Source organism: Ictalurus furcatus, chromosome 9 (genome assembly GCF_023375685.1).
Source record: "Ictalurus furcatus strain D&B chromosome 9, Billie_1.0, whole genome shotgun sequence".
NCBI classification, from domain to species: Eukaryota; Metazoa; Chordata; class Actinopteri; order Siluriformes; family Ictaluridae; genus Ictalurus; species Ictalurus furcatus.
In genome coordinates, this window is record NC_071263.1 from 24,572,256 (window position 1) to 24,598,914 (window position 26,659).

The 26,659-nt window shown below is 41.0% G+C and overlaps 1 protein-coding gene across 7 annotated transcripts in view; it reads left to right on the forward strand.

Annotated features, from left to right (window-relative positions):
- smoc1 (SPARC related modular calcium binding 1) overlaps positions 1-26,659 on the forward strand; it is a 66,325-nt gene that overhangs the window by 23,527 nt on the left and 16,139 nt on the right. For 4 of the 7 annotated variants that reach the window (XM_053632308.1, XM_053632305.1, XM_053632307.1 and 1 more), the window contains exons 4-9: positions 4,008-4,114; positions 4,507-4,606; positions 7,853-7,903; positions 8,785-8,832; positions 13,167-13,256; positions 13,400-13,483. In XM_053632308.1, coding sequence (XP_053488283.1) covers positions 4,008-4,114; positions 4,507-4,606; positions 7,853-7,903; positions 8,785-8,832; positions 13,167-13,256; positions 13,400-13,483 — 480 coding nt within the window. The remainder of the gene's footprint in view (positions 1-4,007; positions 4,115-4,506; positions 4,607-7,852; positions 7,904-8,784; positions 8,833-13,166; positions 13,257-13,399; positions 13,484-26,659) is intronic. The other 3 variants (XM_053632309.1, XM_053632310.1, XM_053632311.1) reach the window with 3 other exon arrangements.

Sequence of the window (26,659 nt, forward strand, 5' to 3'; positions counted from 1 at the left end):
GCATTGTATATTGCTATTATAAAATGATAACAGGAACTAATTTGTTTCAGGGACGTTGCACAACATTAAATGTAAATAAAAGCAGATAAATTTATGATTTGTCATTCTTTAATTAATAAAGAAAAATGTATCATTATCAAATTGGTGTGGTATAAGAGGAATAAAACTCTTTGGGACATGCTTAAACTCTTAATTGTTGTTTTTTGTGATTGTTGCGGGGAAATGCTTGATTTTGCTGCAGCTTTTTTTTGTCAAAGTTTTTGTTTTTTGTTTTTTTTTGCTGAAAACTACTTGAAATTGCAATTGCATGAAATTGTTTGTCTTTCTCAGTGATGTTTGTTGGTAAATGTACTCATGCTCTATGTATGTGAATCGAAGAGGGATTTGGCAGAATGATGACATCATATGATGTGTCGGCCAAAATCTGTGGAAAATCTGCGGAAATTTTGAATAATCGCGAGCTCCTCCAAATATTGCGGAGTTTCCTGGATTTTGCATTCATTTCAGTGATCGCAAAATCGTGAAATCCTGGAGGCACTGACCTAATATAGAAAGCTACAAATAATACATTTCGGCCTCATTATATGATTAAAATCCACATTCGATCGCAATCGGAAGTTATTACAAACACTCGTTTGTGTTTTAAAGGAAGTTTTGGGCAAACATAGTAACATAAAATAGCTACTACATTCATAACATTAACATAGTAATCTCATAAATTGTAATGTGTAGCTTGATGCTATTAATAACAGTCTGAGGAATTCTGAGGAATTTTAAAACAGTAAACTCTCAAGTGTCAGCTTTATAAAGATACCTTGGTTATGTGCGTAGTCAGATGGACTCATGCGCAGCAACCTTTTGATTTTGGGTAGGTCGTTTATGCACCCCCTTGTCAAAATGGGTGTGGGGGGGGTAATTTGAGAAAGGGTTTAAAATATGCACAAATAAAAAATTTACTTTGGGGATTCATGACAGGCACTATCCCATCATCTGCTCATTGATTATTTTCCTATAAAAGCACACCCCATCTTGATTCAGTCCTTATTTAGACTTTGATCTGATTTCCCATGAATATATACCCTGCACTGTTTACATTTACATTTATTCATTTAGCGGACGCTTTTATCCAAAGCCACTTACAAATGAGGAAATACAAGCAAAGCGATATATCAAGCGGAGAACAATATGAGTAGCGCTACCATACAAGATTTATAATTGAGTTCTAGAGAAGCAAATTGCGCAGAGTAGAGGTGTAAATTTTTTTTTTTTAAAGATAATGTGGGGTTGGCATTTTAAGGGTGAGTTAAGTGCTCACGGAAAAGGTGGGTCTTTAGCTGTTTTTTCACAGATTCTTCGGTCCGGATTGAGGTTGGAAGTTCATTCCACCACTGAGGGACAGTTAGTTTGACGGTTCTGGAAAGGGACCTTGAGCCACGCTGAGTAGGCACTACTAACATTGGTTGTTAACTGATCGTAGGTTCCATGAGGGAATGTAAGCCTTCAGGAGAGTGTTGAGGTAGGGGGTGCTGTTCCAGACGAGGTCTTGTACGTGAGCATCGAGGCCTTGAATTTGATGTGGGCGGCTACAGGAAGCCAGTGGAGGGAGATGAAGATGGGTGTGACATGGGTTCTTTTGGGCTGGTTGAAGACGAGGCGTGCTGCTGCATTCTGAATCATCTGAAGTGGTTTGATGGAGGTGGCTGGGAGGCCCGAGAATAGTGCGTTGCAGCAATACAACGCATTGTAGCAATTTTGCAGCAATCAAAGTACGTGTAGAATCCGTAAGAATTTATAATCTAAAAGACTAGAGATGTCCTGTTTAAGCGACCAGCTTCATTATGTCAGTGGGACTGAGATTGGAAATGGGTCATTCTTAAATATGGAATTTCTTCTGTTTGGGCTCTTGGTTGTTTATTTCTATTTATTTCTATGTTTCAGGTTTCATTGTTATGTTGTATTCGCCAGTGTTATTTGAGTTTCAGATCCTTGACAGACATTCTGCTCTAAAGTTCATTTTTCTGTCAGCGTCTGTAAGTCATCCAGGCCTTGTGGTAGAAAAGTGGCTGGGATGAGGTTTTCGGTGTTGGTGTTCAAAGTTTTGCTTTCTCCAAACAGAACACGGTTTGTATTTACCCCAAAAGTTCAACTTTTGTGTCATCTGTCCACGCACGGTTGTTTGATTAGTGCAACACTCACGCGGTGTTTAGCAAACCTGAGAAGGGGAACAAAGATTTATTGAGAAAACAATGGTTTCTTTGGCAGTACCCTGTCATGCACAACACACATATTCAGTGACATTCGTATGGACTTATGCAGATGTTATGGTTGCAACACATTTCTTTGTCACGTTATCTTTGTGCAGTGTTTTGCAACACTATACTATTAAGAAAAAGTGCACCTCTAGGGTTCTTGGATGGATAAGGGTTCAAATTGGGCTGTGATGGAGGCCCACATCTTTGGGAATTCTGTTGTAAACCTTACCAGTTGTGTGAAGTCTTTATTGATCAGCTCCTATTGCTGAGTCAGACCAGGCCAAACACACACCTGAATCAACTTAGCCAATTAGAATCGACTGGCGCCTTAGTCCAATTACTCTACTTTCATTACACTGGAGATTCACATATTTTTTTCATCAATTATTTTTATTGTGTAAACCGTTTCTCCAATATGGCACTATAAAATATTGTATAATCCACATGCTTTAGGCAACTCCATTACTAATGTGAGTAATATGAACAGAAGTTTCCAAAGCCTGCAAAAACTAAGGTCAGTCCAACCTAATTTCATGTAGGCTTCTAACAAATTTAACAAATTTGTTAAATCTGCTTTAAGCAGGTGTTGCCTGTTACATTTTCCTACAGTGTTTTGAACCTTTGCCAGGGTCTGAATTCACTGCCAAGCTGTAAACTATTAATATAGGCATGGGGAAAAAAAATCACAGTATGATAAGAGTCTGAAGTGTCTGATTATAAGAGCATGTTTTTAGCTTTTAGTAGTGCTATGACCAGGGTTGCCATATCTGTGCAAAAGATTCCATATGAAAAATGTAGTTCTTTAAATCATCTTGTATTATTGTACATTTTTCTCATGCATAAACATTATTTTTGAGAATGCAAAAAAAAAACAAACAAAATCTGTCAGTAGGACAAAAGCATTGCAATTCTATGGGAAAACCATACACCTGGCAGTGTCTTATTTCGTCTTATGGGAAACATCTAAATATCATATGTAGCTTCTGAAGGGAAGTACTGAATGAAAAAGAAAGATATTTAAACAAAGCAATAACAAATTACACCAATCATCCTGTTCAAAAGTTTACACCCCCCTGGCACTTAATGTATCGTGTTGCCTTCTTGAGCATCAATGAATGTTTGCACCTTTTGTAGTACGAGTCCATCAGTTGTCCTCATTGTGAAAAGATGGATCTCAACATCATATAACCGCTGTTGGAAAGTGGTCAAATATGCAGAAGATGCTGGACCTGGAGGATTTTTCTGAAGAACAGCGGGCAGTTTAACTCCTCAGGACAAACAAGAGACTCATGAACAACCTTCACAAAACATAAAAACAGTTGTTGATCATCCAGGTAACGACACACAGTATTAAGAATCAAGCGTATGTAAACGTTTGAACTGGTTCATTTGTGTAAATTCAGTTATTATTGTGTCTTGTGAACTATATGTAATCATCTGTTATTTGAAATATCGTATTCAGGGCAGGACTTAATAAAAAGTACAATTACAAAGTACAAAAATACAATTTTAACGATCTCTTATTATTTTTTTAAATTATTAACATTTTGCAGATTCTGCAAGGGGTGTGTAAACTCATGAGCACAACTGTACATTGTACCAACAGGATTTTTTAGGATTGTCTCATATGATTGTTTTTCCATATTACCATATTACATGATTTTGTAATTACATATAAAGTCGTATAAATTGTGTTCCAGTGATACAGATGTCATACTTAATCCTAATTCAGCTGTGTATGTGTTTCACACTCAGGCCTGTCAAAATGCCTTGTGGAGAGGAGCCTGGCGCTGGAGCAAGCCAAGATGGCACAGGAGTCCATCTTCATCCCAGAGTGCAACGAAGACGGGACATTCGCCCAGGTGTGTCAGCACTCTGGATCACCAAGTCCTATACATTACATCTGACACTCCTGAACACGAACAAACGGGTCGTCTGGGACTCGCACGGCACCTTTATCTGACTCCAGGGGACACACGGCCTCCCTGCATTTCTCATCAGTAGCAGAATATTGGGAAGCTGTTTGGAAAAGTGTACATTAAATCACTTCAGAGACCTGCTCCACTCACTGTTCCAGTCATGTATTAAACTGTCACAGAGGGCTTGCCAAATCCAGACTATCTGTCCATGACGAGGATTTATTGCTAAAGCTGCTAAAGCTCAGTCTGTCTGCCTGGTGAACATCTTCAGTAATACTTGTGTAGTTTTTTTGTAGGAAATGTTGAAACTTTTTTTTGTGTTTGTGTGTTCTTAGGTCCAGTGCCACACACTTACAGGTTACTGCTGGTGTGTAACCACTGAGGGCAAACCCATCAGTGGCACCTCAGTGCAAAACAAGACTCCAGTGTGCTCAGGTACTCCAGTGTGTGTGTGTGTGTGTGTGTGTGTGTGTGTGCTAAGCCAGCTCGTTGATCTATTGGGCTCTACACGATCTTAAGATCTTAAAAATGGGCCACAATTATAGTTTTTTTATAGTTTTACAGATTTTCTAAAAGTTGGCATGAAACAAAAACATCCATATCATCAATTTTTTACATCTAACTTAATACATGCAGATTAAGGGTCTGGGTGGCGGTGGCTTAGGTGGTAGAGCAGGTTGTCCACTAATCGTAGGGTTGGCGGTTTGATTCCCGGCCCACATGACTCCACATGCTGAAGTGTCCTTGGGCAAGACACTGAACCCCAAGTTGCTCCCGATGGCAAGGCAGCATGGCATGGCAGCTCTGCTACCATTGGTGTGTGTGTGAATGGGTGAATGAGACACAGTGTCAAGCGCTTTGGAAAAAAGCGCTATATAAGTGCCTACCATTTACATCACGCCAGTTTCATAATGCATAACATTTATATATGCATTCTATTGGAACAAATACATAACTTAATTAAGGAAACAATATATCATGATGGGATTTGCTGTTATAGGAAAATAGTCAACAGCAGGGTGATGTGATGTAGCCCAACATAAAGTGCCGTTACTGTTATTACCCTGAAGTTGATTATTTTCAAATAACACAAAGTGTTTTATTCCTCTTACACTGCAGCAATTTGCCAATGGTTACACTTTTCTAGGTATTAAAGAATGACATACCATACTTTTTTATCCCATTATAATTATGTAATTATGTAATTATGAAACAAGTTAGTTCCTGTTATCACTTACATTATAACAGCTAACAGTCTTTACCTCACCAGTCTTCCTTTAAGTTAACATTGCAAAACTTTAGTAAACTAGAAAGTATCAATCTCAGTACTTTACTAGCATGATGTAACACTAGGTTGACTGGAAAACATTTCAATTATAATTTAAAATTCTGACTGTTGGTGGATATTTAGTTTGGTAAGTAAAGCTAATAGTTAGCATCTGTTTCAAAAAAGTGCTAGCATTAGTATTTACTTACCATGATAAAACAAATAGCCACCTAGATAATACAATACATCCTATTTCTTCCTTTTATATATCTTATATATATATCTTATATATATATATATCTTATATATATATATATATATATTCATTTACACTGACTCAATTCTCAATTCATAAATTCATAATATTGGTATCTACAGCACTTAGAAACTTAGCAGCATTTTACACAGCAAAATCCCCAGTGTTGATTTAACACCCAGAGTGTTGAATTTACACCCTTCAGTGTTTATATAAGTCCATTGGACACAAATGAACAATCTAGGCGTTAATTCAACACTACACAGTAAAATCCCTACTGCTGAATTAACACCCAGAGTGTTTATTTGAGTCCAGTGGACTTATATAAACACTGTAGGGTGAGAATTCAACACTGTGGGTGTTAAATCAACACTGGGGATTTTACTGTGTACCTGTCCCAGCAAACTTTAACTTGAAATATAATCATTAACATATATATTTTTTAAATCCTTTGCATTAATATGTGAATCCATTTAACATTTCATGCTTGAAAGATTATGAAAAATGTCCACTTTATTTTAGCGTCCAACAACATTCACTCAACTCCGTTACCTTCTGTTAACACATTCACCCCATAAAATATCTGAAGTACTATGTTCATCACGAAACTGCATCAACCAGATTTCTAGCAGATTACAAAAGATCCTCATTTGTAAGTCAGTTTGGGATAAAAGCGTCTGCTAAATGAATAAATGTAAATGTAAATTATAGGAAGAAGAACGACCGGCTCTTTTGTTGGCTTTTATTTTCGTTGATATTGTGATATTGTCTCACAAGGTCACGTTGAAAGCACAACCCTGTTACCCAAATTATAAAGTAGTTTAATTTAAAAGCTACTAATTTAAAAAAAGAAATTTTAAATAAATCATTAGGAGGTCCTTTATATACTTATGCCATTAGCATGGATGCTAGTTCACCAGCATTTTGTGTATTTCCTAATTCTGAGCTCAAATCCTCAAAATGGGAATGCTGTCTGAAATGGGTTAACACACACAAAAAAAGTGCTAAATGACATCACAATCATGGAATCGCCAAGATGGCTAGTCTAAAAATGAAAATAAGGAACAGTAATAAAATAATTTATGATTAAAAAAAGACATAGATTGGCTATGTGTGTGGATATACTGTATATGACAGAACATACACATATTATGATTATGAGTCGAGCAGCCTTGCTTTAGTTGTAGTCGGATTTAATTCAACACTGATATTTATTGCTGCAAGCTTTATTGGCGAGGTTGTTCCAGCGTAAATGAGTCTGTTCATCATAACCTTGAGACCCGTTGTTTGATCCAGTTTCTGCTTTTTATTGGAGTTACTCTGATGTTTAACTTCAGCTACCACTGTGTTTATTTTACACGTCCTCTGTTTGTGCACTGCGTCAACGCTTGATGAATATCGCAGCACAGTATCTTGTACTTTCTCTCTCCTCTACGTCTCACTGCTTCTTTCCACAGCATTTATCCGCCAGATCATACCATTACCATAAAAAAAAAAACCCACATGCAATTGCTTTCAAAGGAAGATGTTTGGAGGGGAACTGAAAGTGAATGGGAATACTTTACTGTAATAGCTATAATTTTCCAGCTAAAGATAACTCCCTGGACGGTTGCCAGAATTAGATTGCAATATGACCAGAGCACCTGTTTCTAGTCTGGTCTCTTTCTTCTTTTTTTCCTCCATGTGTTTTTACACTGCATAGTTAAGCAATAGCTCACGCTGACTCGAGCTTCTATAAATTCTCCAGGCCATTTCACATTGTTGATCGTCTCACCCATTACGAGCGCAAGTACAAAATATAGCAGAGACGTTTCGGACGTTTTTACAGTCAAATTTATTTTCAGACATCTTTGAAGGTGGCAGGCTTGGTATGTATTTTTTTTTTTCTGAAGTTAGCGCTAACGGTCTCTACCTGTAGCCCTGCTGTCCTGCATAAGATCCAATAATTTCATTATTGTTTCTTGTGAAGACACCCTCATATCCTATATTAAGTAACGATAAAAGTGTAATTCCATTCAATGTGTTTATTTCTGCCAACATGGCAAATTCTTCCTTGGACATATTCAGATGATGGAAACCTGTAAGAAAATCAAAATAGGTGCAAATATTTATACTGATGGATCATAACACAAGTGAAATATCTCGAACACGTTTTCAGGAAACGTCCATGAATTTATGGGAACTCATGCTGGGACGAGTGGAATGACAGGTAGTAAATTCTACTTAAAATCGCCTTATTCAAATTCATTTCTCCCTCCCATTACAATTGGTGTCGATCTAATTCGGTGGATATATGCATGCCAACTTATGTGCATGCGCCTTGATTCCTGTCCATTGACTGACCTTGTCCATAACTGTAAATATTGTAACTGCCTGTGCTATTATTATTATTATTATTATTATTATTATTATTATTATTATTTATTTTTTTTAATTTTTTTGATGACGTGTGTCCAGCATCTTAATGTCAATATGCACCCCTGAGATTTCTGTCTTAATTTTCCATTGTGGTTTTTGTGTTTTCTGTCTTTGTTTTACGTTTTGGCAAAATGGCTAATAAAACATTTTTTACATTTTATTAAAATATGTTTATGTTTGGAATATTTTAGGTTGACTTCAGAGTAATCTACAGTTAATCCATTTCAGTGTCATGCATGACAATAAATCCTACACAAATCTATCTTTCATTCAATGTCAGTAAATGTATTTAATTGTCTGATCAGTGTCTGTGTCTGTATCAGGTTCTAGACAAGTCACAGTTTTTTTTCCCCCCAGACTGTACACTCTTAGGAAATGTAGATCCCTGAATCGTTCTTTGGTTTAATTCTATGGGGTCCTGTGTAGATCCCTACAACCGAGTTTTTCAGTATCAGAAAGAGAATTTTAGATTAAAAAGAACCTCTAATTACATAATTATGTCCCTTTAATGAACCTGTGATGAGCCCTTTTTTTTCTAAGACTGTACAGCAATATGTGCATGCTCCTTCATAAATTTGTACTGGATGTTTATACATTTAGGATGCATAATCCAGGGGAAATCCTGCATCGGTGAATTTTTTTTATTTCTAATCCTTTGCTCTGTTTCTAAAGGTTCAGTAACTGATAAACCTCCAGGACCACCTAGCTCTGGCAGAAAAGGTGAGTTGAGATCTACAGAAGCTGTGCGTGACCTCTATGGCGTGCAGTGACCAAAAAAAAAACTTAGAAAAAAATCATAAACTGTACATTCATACATCAAAACAATCTTTGTCAGTTTTTCAAGCTCCAAAATAAATAAATAAATAAATAAATAAATGTGATACATTTTTCTGGTACTGTAGATACGTATATACATCTCGGTGTATTTGTGTGTTTAAATTTATTTGGTTTGATGCATAATCCAAGTAACAAAGAAGTTAAACTGGATAGTCACTCCCTGTGAACTTTAGAGGATGGTGTTTTCTAGTGTCTTCTTGCCTTTACTGTAGGCTGTAATGTAGCAGGAAAAAGCACTTTCCTCTTTTACCTTGCTAGTTTATCCAACTTCAGTCAGCTCGCTCCGCGATTTCTATTCTACAACTATTCTACAAGAAGCAGCTTATTTGTGTCGATCTTGACTCCAGGCTTGAGTTTATGTAATTAGGTGCTTGGCTTCTCTGGGCCGTAAACAATGAAAACCTATTCACGTTGTTAGCTTTTACAGTCGGTGTAAGGACTTAGTGCTGATCAAAGCCTTGGAATCAATGTTCCTGCCCCACGACACACAGTGAAATCTCAAACCGCTCATCCAGAGGTTAACAGCAGCCAAGATGCTCTGGAAAGCTAAACTGTCGTTTACAGGCCCCGCAGGCAGCGTAGTGGGGTGGGAGTGTGGCTAGAGGTTTACTGCGCAAGGGCAGAAAGGAGTGTGTATATGGAAGGGGTTTACTGTGAAGCTTGCTCAAAGTTTGTTCCTGGATCTCACTATTTTGGATCATGTTTCACTTTACCTACATTAGGAAGTACCCTCGGAAATACAACTATGGCTGAGTGCTCATTAAGCACTTTCACATAAACACATAAACTTTCTGTTCATGACAACTATGACCCAAGCCTGGTCTTACTGTTCTCCTCAGGTTATCCATGTCACTCAAGCTGTTCACTTTCTTCATTTCAGCTCTGAAGTACATAAGTACATTTGGATTAAATCCTCAGGCCTTGAACCACACATATACATATAGTTTTTACCACTTCCTTAACAAAATTAAAAATCCAAATCAAACAGGATGGATTAGTAAATCCTGGGCTCCTGGACAGGAACCTATGCAGGACCCTCCTCCCCATCCTGCTACTCATGAACCAATGCAGCGACCCCTGACTATACCGCCCCACCACCCCACACATGCTAAATACAGTGCATACATTATTATGTTGCACATCTGTTATGAATATTGGAGTAGCCCTGGTGCTATGAGGAAGGCAGTCTTATCTACAGCTTCTTTCTTGCTTTTCACCTCGCAAACTCATCCACCAAATCATCAAAGCCTTTAAGAGCATGTGTTCTGAGCGTTAGAGAAGTTGAAATGCGGAAAAAACACCATGTCCAAAAGTTCTAAAAACAAAAAATGGCAAACAAGGATTCGTTTGTGTGAACTGACGATGAGGCGGCGCCACTGGTTACGATTATGCTAGAATACAAAGAGCTCACCTGGGTGTCATGCAAAACCACCATATACAGTATATTCTGTACTGCCAGAGAGGTAGATTTGGTAGCAAACCAGCATATAGCCAGTCCCTCTCGGGTTTTGTGATTTTGCGATCGCAGAAATTAACGCTAAGTCAAGGAAAATATTCACACGACCTTGCAAATTTTCTAAATGAGCACAGATTTTCTGCAGATTTGAGCCAAGAAGCATCATGTGACGTCATCACAACACGCATTCAGCTAAAGCCCCATTCGATTCACGTGCATCGAACATGAGTACAGATAAAAGGTCTCATTTATCAACAAACATCACTGTGAAAGACCGCGCAAAACAATTCCGTGCGATTGCAATTTTTGCAAATTTTTTTTTTTAAAGCAGCAGCAAGATCAAGCATTTTTGGCTGCAACAATAACAAAAAACTCAAAATCCTCTATGGACTGTGTAGGATATTCTGGTTCAAAAGAGTGTGATAATAAAACAAAGCAAAATTAAATGGAAACGCACTGTAATCTTACAGACCACAAAAGTAACAACTTGGGCAGCAGCGATGATACAGGGTCATCATGATAAATGATAAAATCCTTCGCACATTCATAACACAAGAAACATTGCAGTGGGTATGCACAGGCTGATACTGTTGATGTCAGCATCAACACACAACAAACAAATGTATGTATGAAAAACTTTATTTTAAGAGTCCCAAGACGTAAATCACTCCCTGCATCCCAACTGGCATACTATCCGTACTAAACAGTATCTGAGATTAGAATTGGTGTGTCCTAAATCGTAGTATGTTGAACTGAGAATCCCAAAGGTAATTTGAATGGTCCAAGATTTCCTGTAGGTTTTCGGAACATGGATCTGTGGACACGTTTTCAGCTAATATTGCCCACAAGACCTTGCGTGAGTGAGAGGGGAGGAGTTTTGCGACGGTTTGCTTCACCAAATTCAAGGACGCATTTTAGAGAGGTTTGAATGAAATGGAAAAAATAAATCAAGGGAATGATAAACAAAGCTATATAGAATAAATGATATAAGTAATAATGAAATGAAGAAAAGCTGAAATGGAACGAGGAGTTTGTTTACGGTGACGGTGTGCGTAACTAGGCAACAGCGTTCTCTTATGTCTCAGTACTTGCATAATCTTTTGCTACACACTCAAAAGTATGTACTTTTTCTTCACAAAAATAGTACATACTTTTAGTCTGTAGTATAGGTAGGAGAATTGAGATGCAGGGACTGTTTTTTGTGTTTGAGGCAAAAATACAGAGAAAAAGAGCTTATCCAAATATCCAAATAAGTGCAGATGGAGCCTCAGTAGGGAATTTAAAAAAAATTGTTTTGATGATGGTTGGTGGTTCTTATTTACAACTGAGTGTCACGTAATGAAGGCTGAGAAGGATGCAAGTGCAGTTTAGAGTTTTATTAAGAACAGGTAATCCAAAGGGCAAGGCAAAAGGCATAAACAAAGACAGGCAAAGGTCAGGCGATCGGCAAACAGGCATGAAGTAGGCTAGGCAAAGCACGAAACGAGAAGTCAAAACCTGAATAACAACGTGAGATCAAGTGTTTTTAAATGACAGAGAACACATCGACTGAGCGTATACTTCGTAAAGACATTGTGAATAAGCAGTCTCTTATATATTGTGGTGTGATTGGGAACAGGTGTGTGATTAGTTCTCAGGAGAAGGTGATGTGTCTGTGTTCCATTGGCCAGGTTTGTAGTTTGCAGTGCATTCTGGGAAATGGAGTCTCTAGTTTGCAGTGACATGACACTGAGACAAAGCAATTTTTTCCCATCTGTTTGTGCCCAGGGTTTGTTGGTGATCATCTTTTAAAGCAACTGAGATTTGCGACTTTCTAATACAGTTCATGTTGAGGTTGGTTTTTGTGGGCACACAATAAGCATATCTAAAGTATATCTAAATAATTGGTGACTTTCCACTGTGAACATGTATTTGGACACATTGATTCCCCTTGGGCAGGGATACTATTCAATAAAGCTTATGCAATCTTTACTGTTCAGCACTTTTTTACATTAAACAAGTAAAATTAAGCAACCTGTCATTTGTGAGCCTCCTAGCAAGCAAAAGCTAATCTTGCAAACGTAGTCTATTGGGAATAATTGAATAAATTTGTACATGTAGGGTTGAACAACAACATTTCCAAATGTATAGTATAATGTAACACTTAGTGGGCCTTATTGTATTTAGAACGCCAGAATACATATTAATATTCTAGTCATAGCAATGTAATATACAATGCACTATAGGTTTAAATCTGACCATTGCTGCTGGTTTTTTGGTAATAGCTTAGTGAAAGTGAGAATGTTATACTGCAACTGAGAGGGTTTTTTCCCACTCAGTGAGGTTCTTGAGAGTGGGCTCCCCTTTTGAATGGCAGCTGCAATACCTAACTGCAGTTTTAAATCATGACCTTGTGTGTGACCCAGCCTCCTATACCAGCTGATTATAGCGTTAGCATGACTCCCTTGCATGTGCTCGATGGGGCCCAAAATGCAGCGGGCTGAGTGCAATTCCACATATCTGGGTAAGTACTGTAGGACACTACAGTCATGATACTGCTTAATATGTATATAAATAGAGAAATAGCCACCACAAGAGTGCTATTGTAGACCAGGTTGGTTTTTAGGTGTTACTCATACTCTATTCTTTATATTCTGTCTATTCTTTCTGTACCTCTTACTTATAATTCTTTCTGTTTTCTGTGCTCTTGGCCGGGCCATGTGCAAATCCCAACCATTCAACAGTTCTGGAGAGTAGATTGTATTAACCTCAATAATGGTAGTCTCTTTCCGTTTCTTTCTCACCCTCAACCCAGATGATGGCTCCAAACCCACACCCACAATGGAGACCTACATCATCCCAGATGGTGAAGGTAAGTCCATTTCAGAAATAAGGATTACAATACTCTAGATGTTATCTTGGGTTATTTCTGTGTTAGCCATGTGTGCTGCTCATTACAAGCCAGTGCAAAATGTTGTATGTTAAAAAGTTCTCCTGTTGTTTCGGGGTTCACAGAGATCACAGCCCCCACACTGAGGGATAAACAGACGCTGCCCTACAGCAAAGACAAACAGAACAGCTCCAGCAGCAGAAAGCCAGGTGGTAGTGCACACTTGTTCACATAGTGCACATAATAATATTATCTTTATACTCACTGCTCAATACGTTGCTAGACACTGAGTTTCCGGTGATGCATTGATGGCAGCACGCTACAGCTTATGCTCTGCCTGTCACGTATCGTGACGGAGCGGAGATAGGACGGATGCAAATGCAGTATGAACAGTGTTTATTTTAAAAGAGAGACAGGCAGACAAATCCAAAACGTGATCCAAAAACGTAATCCAAAACAGGCACAGGTCAGGCGATCGGCAAACAGGCATACACAGGGTTAAACATGAATCAAGGTCGTGGTCACGGAAAACAGGGTCGATAAACAAAACGAGAAACATGAACTAGGACGAGGAACTGGGAGCGGATAATCCAGCGTGAACTAACTCTAAACATGGAACGTGACTATGACTACTAAACGAACTAATCTAACTCTACGATAATCTTCCGCGTTGTGTGCTGGGAGGCACGCGGTACATATGTGGACATGATCAGCGTCTAAACTGCTAGCAGCTGAGGGCAGTACAGACACACGTGAAATCCCAGCCAATAAAAGAACAGGGAGGAGACATGACAGAAACATAAACAAAACACACGTGTCCAGATGTCACTACTGTCAACAATGGAAAAGCAGGTGCTTGCGCATTCGTGCTTAGAGCACGCTGATTCAAGGGGGAATCATGACAGAACCCCCCCCCCCCCCCCCCAAAGGCACTCCTCCCGGAGTGCCATGAGTCATCCCATTTCATTGGCGGCCCCGGCCCCCTGGGCTGAATGTCCCAAGCAGAGCCAGGAAACCGCACGGTGTTCTTGATGGCACAGGGAAGCAGAGCGACGTCCCTGGCTGAACAGGGAGGCAGAGTAACGACCACAGCCGGGCAGACAGGCTTAGCGAAGTCCTCGGCGGAGCATGAAGACAGAGCGACGTCCTCGGCGGAGCAGGAAAGCAGAGCGACGTCCTCGGCTGAACAGGGAAACAGAGCGACGACCTCAGCCGAGCAGGGAGGCTGTGCGACGTCCACAGCTGAACAGGGAGGCTGAGCGACGTCCACAGCTGAACAGGGAGGCTGAGCGACGTCCACAGCTGAACAGGGAGGCTGAGCGACGTCCACAGCTGAACAGGGAGGCTGAGCGACGACCTCAGCTGAGCAGGGAGGCTGAGGCTCTGAGGTCACCAGGTGAACCTTGGCCATGGGCGGATCTTGGGTGGCCGTGTCAGTAGACTCGGGTGTGAGCAGAACTTGGCTGTGCGTGTCAGCAGACTCGGGCGTGAACAGAACTTGGCTGTGCGTGTCAGCAGACTCAGGCGTGAGCAGAACTTGGCTGTGCGTGTCAGCAGACTTGGGCGTGAGCAGAACTTGGCTGTGCTTGTCAGCAGACTCAGACGTGAGCAGAACTCGGTTGTCCCCGTCAGCTGACTTGGGCGTGAACATAACTTGGTTGGATAGGTCATCAGACGTAGCCATGAGCAGAGCTTGGTTGTTTGTTTCAGCAAACTCAGGCGTGAGCAGAACTTGGTCGAACGGTTCTTCTGACTCTGGCGTGAGCATAACTTGGTGGGTCAGGTCATCAGACGGGAACATGAGCAGAGCTTGGTTGTTTGTTTCAACAGACACTTGGTTGTGCATGTCAGCAGACATGGACGTGAGCAGAGCTTGGTTGTCCGTGTCAGCAGACTCGGGCGTGAGCAGAACTTGGCTATGCGTGTCAGCAGACTCGGGCTTTGGCAGAACTTGGGTGGTCGTGTCGGTAGTCTTGGGCATGGGCTGAACTTGGGCGACCGGGTCGGTAGACTTGGGCGTGGGCTGAACTTGGGTGACCGGGTTGGTAGACTCGGGCTTGAGCAGAACGTGGTCGGCCGTGTCGTTAGACTTGGGCGTGAGCAGAACTTGGTCGGCCATATCAGTAGACTCGGGCTTGAGCAGAACGTGGTCGGCCATGTCAGTAGACTTGGGCGTGAGCAGAACTTGGTTGTTAGGCTTAGATATTAGCGGAACTTGGTCAACTGGATCAGCAGGCTTGGACGTGACATCAGGAACTTGAGACTTGACTTGGACTTCAGAGACTGGCGACTTGACTTGGACTTCAGAGACTGGCGACTTGACTTGGACCTCAGGGACTTGAGACTTGACTTGGATTTCAGAGACTGGAGACTTGACTTGGACTTCAGAGACTGGAGACTTGACTTGGACTTCAGAGACTGGAGACTTGACTTGGACTTGGACCTCAGGGACTTGAGACTTGACTTGGATTTCAGAGACTTGAGACTTGACTTGGACTTGGACCTCAGGGACTTGAGACTTGACTTGGACTTCAGAGACTGGAGACTTGACTTGGACTTCAGAGACTAGAGACTTGGACTTGGACCTCAGGGACTTGAGACTTGACTTGGATTTCAGAGACTTGAGACTTGACTTGGACTTCAGTGACTGGAGACTTGACTTGGACCTCAGGGTTGAGCTCCGGTGCTGGAGCCTCCCTGTTGACCTCTAGCTGGAGCTCGGCAGGTGAGCCCACCTCGTGGGTCTCAGGTTCGAGCTCTGAGGTCGCCGGGTTGACCTCAGGCTGGAGCTCCGGAGCTGAGACCTCCCCGTAGGTCTCGTGCTGGAGCTCTGAGGCTGCCATGTGGACCTCTGGCTGGAGCTCTGCGGGTGAGACCTCCTCGTGGGTCTCAGGTTCGAGCTCTGAGGTTGCCAGGTTCACCTCCGGCTGGGGCTCAGGTGCTGAGACCTCCGACGGGCGCTCCGAGGTCACCCTGTTGACCCCGGACTGGATCTCTGCACGGGCTCTCCGGTGGAGTTTCTTATGCTCCCGCCAGCTGCTCTTGAAGCATTCCTGAGAGCAGTAGAATGCTTCCTGGAGACCCAGTTTTTTGCAGGTAGGGCATTGTAGCTTGGTCTCCCTCCTGCAGCCCTCAGACATGCATGTCGGTGCCACCTCCTCCACGTTGGCTGGAACCTGAAGCGGATCGGTGGAGGCTGACCTGTCAATCCCCTCATAATAGAGGTTAAAGGGCAGGTCAGGCTGGGGCTGTCCATTGACTCTCCACCCCAGTAAATCCAGACCATGAAGCTGCCCTGGTTGCATGAACTCCTACATAAAAAGTTCTGCAAATTGAGTGACATCCTGGAGGGCAGAGGACTCAGTGCTCACCAGCTGCTCTGCCCAGTCACGGGCCAGACCGCAAAACCTGGACACCAAGAACCTGTCTCTTAGTAGGCTTGGGATACGCCAGGCTGCAGAAATATTCCTGGCAACTGAAGAGGAACTCCAGCGGGTAGCTCCCCAGCCAATGACAGAACAGGGAGGAGACATGACAGAGACATAAACAAAACACACGTGTCCAGATGTCACTACTGTCAACAATGGAAAAGCAGGTGCTCGCGCATTTGCGCTTAGAGCACGCTGCTTCAGGGGGGAATCATGACACTGCCACATTATGCCAACTTTTATTTTAAGTTGATTTTACTCACCAAATTCAGATTTACATTGATATGGCTTCTCCAGCCAAATCATCACGTAAGCCATCGATTGACCTCTCTCCAGTTCAATTCAATTCAGTTTTATTTGTTTATCGCTTTTAACAACGGTAATCGTCACAAAGAAGCTTTACAGAAATGTATCAATTTCAGATCTAAATTTTAAATTGATAAATTTGTCCCTAATGAGCAAGTTGAGGCGACAGTGGCGACGAAAAACTCCCTGAGACGATATGAGGAAGAAACCTTGAGAGGAACCAGACTCAAAAGGGAAACCGTCCTCATCTGGGTGACATCCCTTCTATAACTGTGCGTTATACGATAAAAGTGGTGGCTTAGTGGAGGCAGTGGTGGCTTAGCGGTTAAAGCTCTGGGTTACTCATCGGAAGGTCGGGGGTTCAAGCATCAGCACTGCCAAGCTGCTCCACAAGAGACAGGTTGCAGTCAAAATGGGTGTTTTATTTGTCTGTGTGGGAGCTGTCTGTAGTGAGGAGGTGAGTGTGAGGGGTTTTGTGGGGGTGTGGCTGGCGTTGTGACGTTCTTGAGGGCGTGTCGGGGTTCCCGAGACGTGTGCGTGGGTTTCCCGTGCCGTCATCCACCGTCGAACGCGATCTCACCACCCGGCGGTCTCGTCCGCACTCGCACCTTCGGGGAGAGAAGGAGAGAGAGAGAGAGAAAGAGATTAGCGAGAGGATACCGTCGTGCTAAAGGTTGGCGTGCCTCTATGCTGCTGAAGAGCGCGCACGGAGTCTGTCTCTTAGCCGTTCTCCTCGCACGGGCGGAAGCGCGTCCTTTTATCCTCTTCCGCCGTCGCCTGAGCGGTGGAATTTCCCCGACGGACTCCCCAGTCGCCGGCCAGTGTAGCATCGACGGTCCCGCCCCACCGTGACAGTCCTTCCGGCTGATGGTGTGTTTGGCACGAGGCTGTCCACTTCGTGCCGGTGCGGCAGTCGGGGAAGGAGCGACTTTCTTATTATGTGCGCCGGCTATCGGTCCGTTGCGACACTGTGTAATCAGGAAATTCACCACAGTCTAAAATTAAAATTTAATGACAACAGTCTCAATAGAAAATTTGGATGCAGCCATATTAAAAGGCATTTTGAGCAGCAAAGCAGGCTGAACTCTCTTATTTCATCTGCCATTATGGATGCCTTAGCTAATATCTTACCACCTCAACTGGAACACCTTAATAGGGCTTCTCACACTTGAAATAGTTAACCCTGGGTCATTCTAAACCCCGGGTAAACAGAATCCTTACTTTCACACTGCTAAAACTTTACCTGGGGTTAACAATTAATCCTGGGTATTGACAATCTGACTTTTCACACTGTACATTCCTAACCCCTGGGTTAACGTTCTTATTTGCATATTTGTGGTGTTAGTAACCATGACTGGATAAATACAGAGCGCAACCAGTTATATAATGGTTGTCTCGCGCTCTCGCATCAGTGAGAAAAAATATTGCTGCCTAAATCCTCCATGGTTGTTTTAAGCCTCCTTAGATGCACAATAGGTAAGAAAGCAAAATCTTTTTTCCCCTTAAATGCTGTGTAACAATTCCTTTTTGGTTCAGAGTGAAATGAGGAAATGGGAGGCAGGCTCGCGACAAATATAAAAGGGCTCGTTATTTTACTTAACTTTTTAACTTTCACTTTTCAGCAATTTTATTTTAATAAATAGCATTTTTTTTCAATTGTAATATATATATATACATATAAAATTTCTGATTGGGTGTCTGTTGCTAAGCATCCAGCCATAACATCCTAACACCGCATCGTTTCACACTGTACACATTTGGCACCGCAGAAGTAGTGCTAACCCTCTTTCTAAATACAAGTGAGAAATGTTTAAGGGGTTTAAGGGGTGAAAGGGGTTTAGTACGGTGATAACCTGGGGTTCAGCGCAGAGTGAAAAGCCCTAATCTCGGATTTCCGGAGGTTTCAGACAACCTGAAGAGACAAGATAAAGCCACTGACCACCTGCAGTCCCAGGTTGACATTATTCAACACACCAGCCACTCTGAGTGTGCTGTACTCCAGGAGCGGTGACCAGAGGTCGAAAAAGCTGCATGCTAAACTCACCAAAATGGTAGACAGAAGTCACCAAAATATAGTGAGATTAGTTGACCTACCTGAAGCAGTTGAGGGCTCAGATGTTTTCTCAGATGTGTTTCTCCAGCAAGATTTGGATCCATGCCCTACCTAGCCATGACATCCCAATTGAGAGGGCCCGTTTACAAGAGGGAAAAAATGGCTTCAGTCCAAGAACTCTTTTTTTCGTCTTCTTAACGTCACCGATAGCCAGGGCTGGGCATGCCACACATAACCAACACACTTTGTTTTTTTCACGGATTATAGCAACGAGACATTGAAAATCATCAAAAGAAAATAGAGTGACAGTTCAGGAAATGTTTGGAAGCAACAGGTGGGTAGCTTCAATCACATCTGCTGTATCCAGTGACCCTGGCAGTTGTCTAACATGACAAGCACTCAAATGTCCTCTCACTGAAAAAAGCAGAAGTGTTTCTTCACTCCGTGTCAAAGTCAGTACGATCCCACGGCGATACAGATGGCAGTCAGAAACAGTGCACCCCACCACAGATGGACATCAACACCCCCGTTCAGGTTCAACCTTCAGTCACTACATGGGCAGCAAACTTAGCTCCAGCATCTCATCAAAACATGACTCCAGAGGACAGTAGTTTGTCTATCAAGGGTGCAGTGAGTTCCTCTGAATTTAGCCAATTGGCTTGGACCTGTGTGTAGCCACTTAGGCCTTTTGATTATACTGTTAAATGTTAGCTAGTTATGATTTAATGGCAGTAAGTACAATGAGCTGTGTCTTAGAGATTTTTTAATGGATCAATGTTCACCTTACGGACAGCTATATCCTGCCCTTTGAGAGTAATCATAACTTGAGAAAGCCACAATTCCGAGTAGATCCAGTTGTTGGTGGAAGGATGGGTGTTGACATAGAGCAGTCACAGCTGAGACAAAGTTTATGGTCACAAACTGAGGGTTCCTATGTCCTGCGGATTGCATGTAGGTACATAGGTTATGTAGTTCGTTTAGGTTCGATTAGGTAATCACAGTGATGTTATATATAACATGCAAGAATAGGTGGGCAGTTCGATCTTTTTTTAGCTCGCCTACATACATTACATAAATGGGTAAAATTAATATAATGAGCTGGAATCTCAATCGTGGAAGCTTAATTGTGCATGACAGAATGTTTCTGCTGCAAACTCATGACGGGCCGCTTTGTTTACGTAGCGGTCGGTATTCATCATTTTAAAAGAATTCTTGTGCCAATTTATGCACCCAACAAGTTTGAAAAGATTTCATTCCTAGAATTTGTAATTTGCTGTTGCAAAATCCAGCCTACAGTATCAACTCTTTTGGGGAGGTAAATTCACTCCCTCAGGAACATCATTCTTTCTGTTTCTCAAACTGAGATCAGCTGTGAAAACCAATGGCATCCCCTGAGGCAGCGCAATTAGTTCACATCCAATGATTGAACGGTTTATGCCCTATTCCTCTAAATGGGACATAGTCTCATACAGTATTTTGGTGGATAACCACTACCAATGACTATAACAGCTACATGGGAAAGAGGATTCAAATTGGCTTGGAATTAATCCTAACTGGAATACTATTTGGCCTAACTTAAAGGCAATCTCATAAAATCTAACTTTACTTTTACTAAGTACTTTTAAATGCATACACACCATACTTATGAAACAAAATGGGTAGGGTTTCCATTCTTTATTGTCCATCCATTCATTTCCTGTACCACTTATGCTATATAGGGTCACGGGCTGTCTGGAGTCTATCCCAGGGGACTCAAGGCCCGAGGTGGGGGACACCCTGGACAGGGTGCCAACCCATCACCGGGCACAAGCACAATCACACACACATTCACACACCCATTCGTACACTACAGACAATTTGGAATTGCCACTCAGCCTACAACACATCTCTTTAAACTGGCGGAGGAAACCCCTGAAGCACAGGGAGAAAATGCAAACTCCACACACATAGGACAGCGGCAGGAATCGAACCCCCAACCCCGGAGGTATGAGGCAAACGTGCTAAACACTAAGCCACCGTGCCCCTACCCCATTCTTTATTGTACCATTTGTACTGCTAATGTTACTGGAACGTACTTGCATGTTCTGGGATAGCAGTAAAATCAGCAAATCTTGGGAACATGTATTGTCAGTATTGCCAGAACACCCTTAGGGAAAAATGCCTGTCTATTTTTATTATGTGATGACAGCTGTTTTACACAGACTCAGAAGGCGGTAGTTTTCACTGTCCTAATGTCTGCAGAAAAGATTATTTAACACAAATGGTATAATTCAGGTACAATTATGCTTAGACAATGGCTTTTATTTTATAGTGTCATATAGTGTCATTAGAACAAAACAACAGCTATGATAAGGCCAAACCAGCCACAGTAAGGACATGAACAAGGATTGCATTGATTCTGAAGGGCCTGAAACATGTTCCCCTTGTAGCCCACACGCTATGCTTTATTTAATTATTTCCATTTGATATAATGTCTTTTTTTGATGGTTGTTACTTCAATCTATGTTTCTCTTTTGTCGGTTTTTGTTATTTTACATGTAACAAGATCTTTTTTTTTTTTTTAACTCAATCACAAAAAAATACATTGCTGGACACTTGTTTTTAACCTTTACTGAGAAATTGTGCAGTCTTGCTGGTTTACTAGAGATCAGTGTTTGGTTACTGCTTGTTGCTCACTGTTCCTGTAATCATAAGCTACTGTATGTCCAATATGTTGCCAATCAGAACCCATCAAGGCTATATGTTACCCATGTGTAGCACCGGTGCTAGAAAAGTTGCAAGTCATTGAGTCAGTAATAAGACTGCTAACAATTGTTGATCTTCCTAAGGAGTTAAATTAACTGTTGAAAAAATACAGACCGAATATTTTAGTTTTGAGCAAAATGTAGAATATTCCCGAAGCTTCCATTCAACATTGTGCGACCTGATGTTAAAAACGACTGGCTTCTACAGTTAAAGGAAGTCTATACGGTATTTGTGTCAATCCTAACAACCAGTGAAAGCTATCGTACTGGTCAGTGTGTGTTGCCATAAAAACCGAGTCAGAGGAGATGAACAGCTCTTAGTCTCCAAGCTACGACAATTAGCAAAGCTCTGATATGACGTGAAACATGCTAATATGTACAAAAAAACATTTACACCACATAAATGGATGTTGAACTGTTTAAAACTTTCGTTTTATGGGGCTAATTTAGCTAAAGGAAGTTTACCGTTAGCAGTTGTGTATTGTGCAAATCACATGCCTAAATCATCACACAGTCTTGAACTTTGTTGTGGTGTTAAGTAATCATGTATACAGTATGACCTGTTCTGTAAAAATGGACAAAATCCTTGTTTCATAGCTAAAACACTAGTGGCTGCCATCTTGAGGCCAGAATCTCTTTCTTTATCACCAGATACTGTACAAGTGAGTCAGGCGATATTATATTTCTCACACTTTTTTATGATGTTATGAAGCTAGAATGTACACTTAGTGTTACGTAGCCACAGAGTATCTATTGAGGTGACATTTTGTTACCCGTTAGCTTCATTAGCCTTCTAACTCCAACTAAAGAATTTTTTTTTAAACTATATATATATATGTATATATATATATATATATATATATATATATATATATATATATATATATATATATAATTATTTGTTTATTTATTTATTATTTATTTATTTATTTTAAAAAAAAGCTAAGCCAAAATTAATTCTTTAAATGTTTTCTTTGTCAGTATTAATATTAGCTGCAATGATTAAAGCTTGTATTGAACCTTTAGCTCACAAATCGTCATCTATAGCGCTCTACCTTGTATGGACAGATGGATTTCAATACGTCTCATATTGAAGCATTTTTGCCAGAGCATTGAAGTGATGCCGATTACACAATGTGTTTGGTCTTATTTTAGATTCAATGTAAAACATGTCCAGGACTGGGAAACCTAACTCCGTTCAGATTATGGCGCCTGTCTCTCTCGCTTTCCCATGGCTCTCCTTGGGGTAATTTGTTTAGTGTGTCTCTTCCGCAGTTTCCTTCAGATGAATACGGCACCCTCTGGGCATGCCTAGTCAGCTCCGCAAGACTGGGGGAGTTTCATGTCTTGGCAGGGGACGTGCGCAAGAGCGGCTTGGATTATAGTCTAGGAGATTCATGATTGAGAGCAGAAGTGTATGTACATTATGTTTGAGTAAGCATGTGGGTAAAGGATTTGCATGTGTAATTCCAGTAGCACATTAAAAACTGTTTTGAGACATGGCTGTGGGATAGCTCTGTGTTCTTTTGCACACATTGGTTACGGTTGGTAAAGAGAAAAAAAGTTGTTTATCTTCTCGTCTGACATGAAACATTTTGTGGCATTTTATGGTGCAGCAAACACTCAGTCAGTGTAGCTTAAAAACTGATTCGTGTTGACAGCTGTTTGTGATCCTTTCGAGGATCCTCCTGTTTCTGATTAGTATTTGATGTTCTGAGAAGACGAGTAGACCATCAGTCCTCTGTCTGGCAATGTGGTGGTAGTTTTGGGGCAGTTGACAGAGGCTGTTGAGCTGGCTTAAAGATCTAGCTGTTTATACTTGAAAGCCATGTGGTGGTTCACAAGAGAGAGAGTAACATTGAAATTGATATTTCATCTCAGCATGAGAGAGTCGAAAAATAATGTGTGGTGTGTTTTGTATTGTGTTCTTACCAGTGTTGGGTAAGTTACTCAAAAAAAAAGTCATCCACTACAGATGACTAATTACTACTTTAAAATTATAATCTGATTACTGCGTATAGAAAGTACTCAATAAATTTGTAATGCAAGTAACATAATTTTATTGACATCAGTAACTGTAATCAAATTACATACATTCAAAATGTAATGCGTTACATTACTGCGTTATCAGAAAACGTAATTAGATTACAGTAACACGTTACTTTAGTACATAATACATTACACCCAACTCTGGTTCTTACTGTATTAGAGATAGGAAAATCAGGAAAGCACTGTATTGTGTAGCTATACACTATAATTTAAATGCCTTTTGTTAAATCTGTCTTTTTCATTTTTGTAGAAAAGTTATACCAGCATGTTGTTAATAACAGGGGACATAAAAAATTTGGTTTCCTTCTTTTGAACTATATCAAATTTATTTTATATATATATATATATATATATATATATATATAGTGTGTGTATATTAGTCTCTTTCCTATAAGTAAGTCAATCTAAATATGGTGAATGAAATTAGTTTTGTCTGTTTGAAAATTAATCTGCAAATGTTGACATCCAAAAAAATTTGAGCTTGCTATCTGTTAACAATTAACTGACAAAAGCAAATAACTGATTTCAGAACCCTATATTTAAATTTTATATGCAATTATTAATATTATGCTAGAATTGGTGATGGCAAAAGAAACAATGTAATGTAAAATTCTCATTACATGCACGTTTGCCTCGCACCTCCAGGGTTGGGGGTTTAAATCTCTGTGTGTGCGGAGTTTGCATGTTCCCCCAGTCCAAGGACATGATTGTAGACTGATTGGCATTTCCAAATTGTCTGTAGTGTGTGAATTTGTGTATCTGATTATGTGTGTCCTAACCCTAACCCGGGCCCCCCTTGCATGGTGTCCCCCGACTTGTTGATAGACTCCAGTTCTAGTTCCCTGGGATAGACTCCAGATTTTGGAGTGGGGATTTGCCCATTCAAGAGTGAGGTCAGGCATTGTTATCAGGTGAGGAGGCCTGGGGTGAAGTCAGTGTCAGTGTTCAGTGGGGTTGAGGTCACGGCTCTGTGCATACCACTTGAGTTCTTCCACTCCAACCTTGTCAAACCATGCCTTCATGGTCCTTGCTTTGTGCACTGTGGCATTGTCTTGCTGGAAAACATTTGGACTAGGCCCCTTAATTCCAGTGAAGAGAAATTGTAATGCTACAGCATATAAAGATACCCTGTGCAGTTGTGTGTATCTAACTTTGCGGCACTGTTTGGAAAAGGAACACATATTGGTGTTATGGTCAAGTGTCCACATACGTTTAGCCATATAGTGTACAATGTGCTCAAATCATGTGTGACCTTTCACTGGAGTTCTGTGGGTTGTGGCTTTCTAATGTTACAGACTAGCTCATTTAGTATTTTTATTCACTAAATTAATGACTTACAGCATGAGTGATAAGTAATATAACTACTCTTTTAGTTATATTAACTACTATAATACTATATATAATAACTATTACTACTAACCTTTAATTGCCTTTCAGTTCTTTCAGTGTAATTCATGGGCTATTACTCATGAAGTCTTAGATAACTCTAGTAGAAGAGATCATTCTTGTACAAGAGTCGAGTGTGCACAGGTCTAAAAGATTTGATAAATGTGTAAGTATCAGTCAAATAATTTGCACCAGATTGGGATGGATATGTTAATGTCATAACACACTGATGATGAGGGTTACCTCTGGGTTCTCAGTTTCTTCCCACGTTACAGAAACATGCTGGTACATGGATTGGTGACTCTAAATTGCCCCTAGATGTATGTGAGCGTGTGAATGTGTGTGTCCTGTGATGGATCTGCCTTGTGCCCAGCGTTCCTGGGATAGGCTCTGGATCCACCACAACCCTGACCAGAATAAAGTGGCTACTGCAGATGAACGAATTAACAGAGATAACATTATATTTACAGGTTACTTGAATATGTTATGAGCACTTCAGAGCTGTCTTGTTTGACCTGAAATTGGAGACTACTATGGAAATCAGAGCACTTTACTGAACGCGAACTTCTAATAATTTATTCATCCACAGTAAACATAAATAAATGAATCGACAATACAGTTCTTTCCTCAGTTGTTCTATCAGTCTTTTTGTTTCTGAAATCCCCTGTGCTGTCAACACAAGACAAGACTCACCAATAATGTTTCAGAACATATTAGGAGAAAAAGCATGAAAAAGTGATGAATGAATTCTGACTATCCAGGATTTTTTTTTCTTTTTTGTTTATAAGGGAAAAAACAATTTTCTTTTGAGAATCACAGCTGTCTGGCGCCAGTATACCCCCACTATAGTAAACAGTGCAAAATAATTTGGTTGCAAGGAACCTTGGATAGGAGCGAGAGCAACTCATAGCAGCTCAGAGCACTTGAGCACGAAGCCTTGACTCGCACTCATGCTCCGATGGCAACTGCTTGCTGGAAACAGGTCCCATTCCAACCTCCCCCAATCCCACACCCCTCCACCCCCACCCTACAAACACACACACACACTCACACACAAACACTCACCACCCGCTGTGCCCTTCCAGCCAGGTCCCACTTAAATCGCCCCAGGACTGTTCCAGAGCATGTCAGTACTGTCAGGCTGTGTACCAGAACTGTTTGCAAAGGACACAAAAACAAAAACACCAGTATTTGGTTACAGCCAAAGAGGTCATATATCATGCTTTCCAGTCAGTTTTAGACATCCCTTTGGCTTCTGCAGCATTTGCTGGCCCGTGGCATGGTCTACCATTTAAAATCCCACAGTTCCTTCTTTATCCGAGAAATTCTCTTACCCACAACGTAAACTTGGAAAGTAACATGAGCTTGTATAAGATGACTAGTGTCATTAGATTAGAATTTTTTTGGGTGGGGATTTGG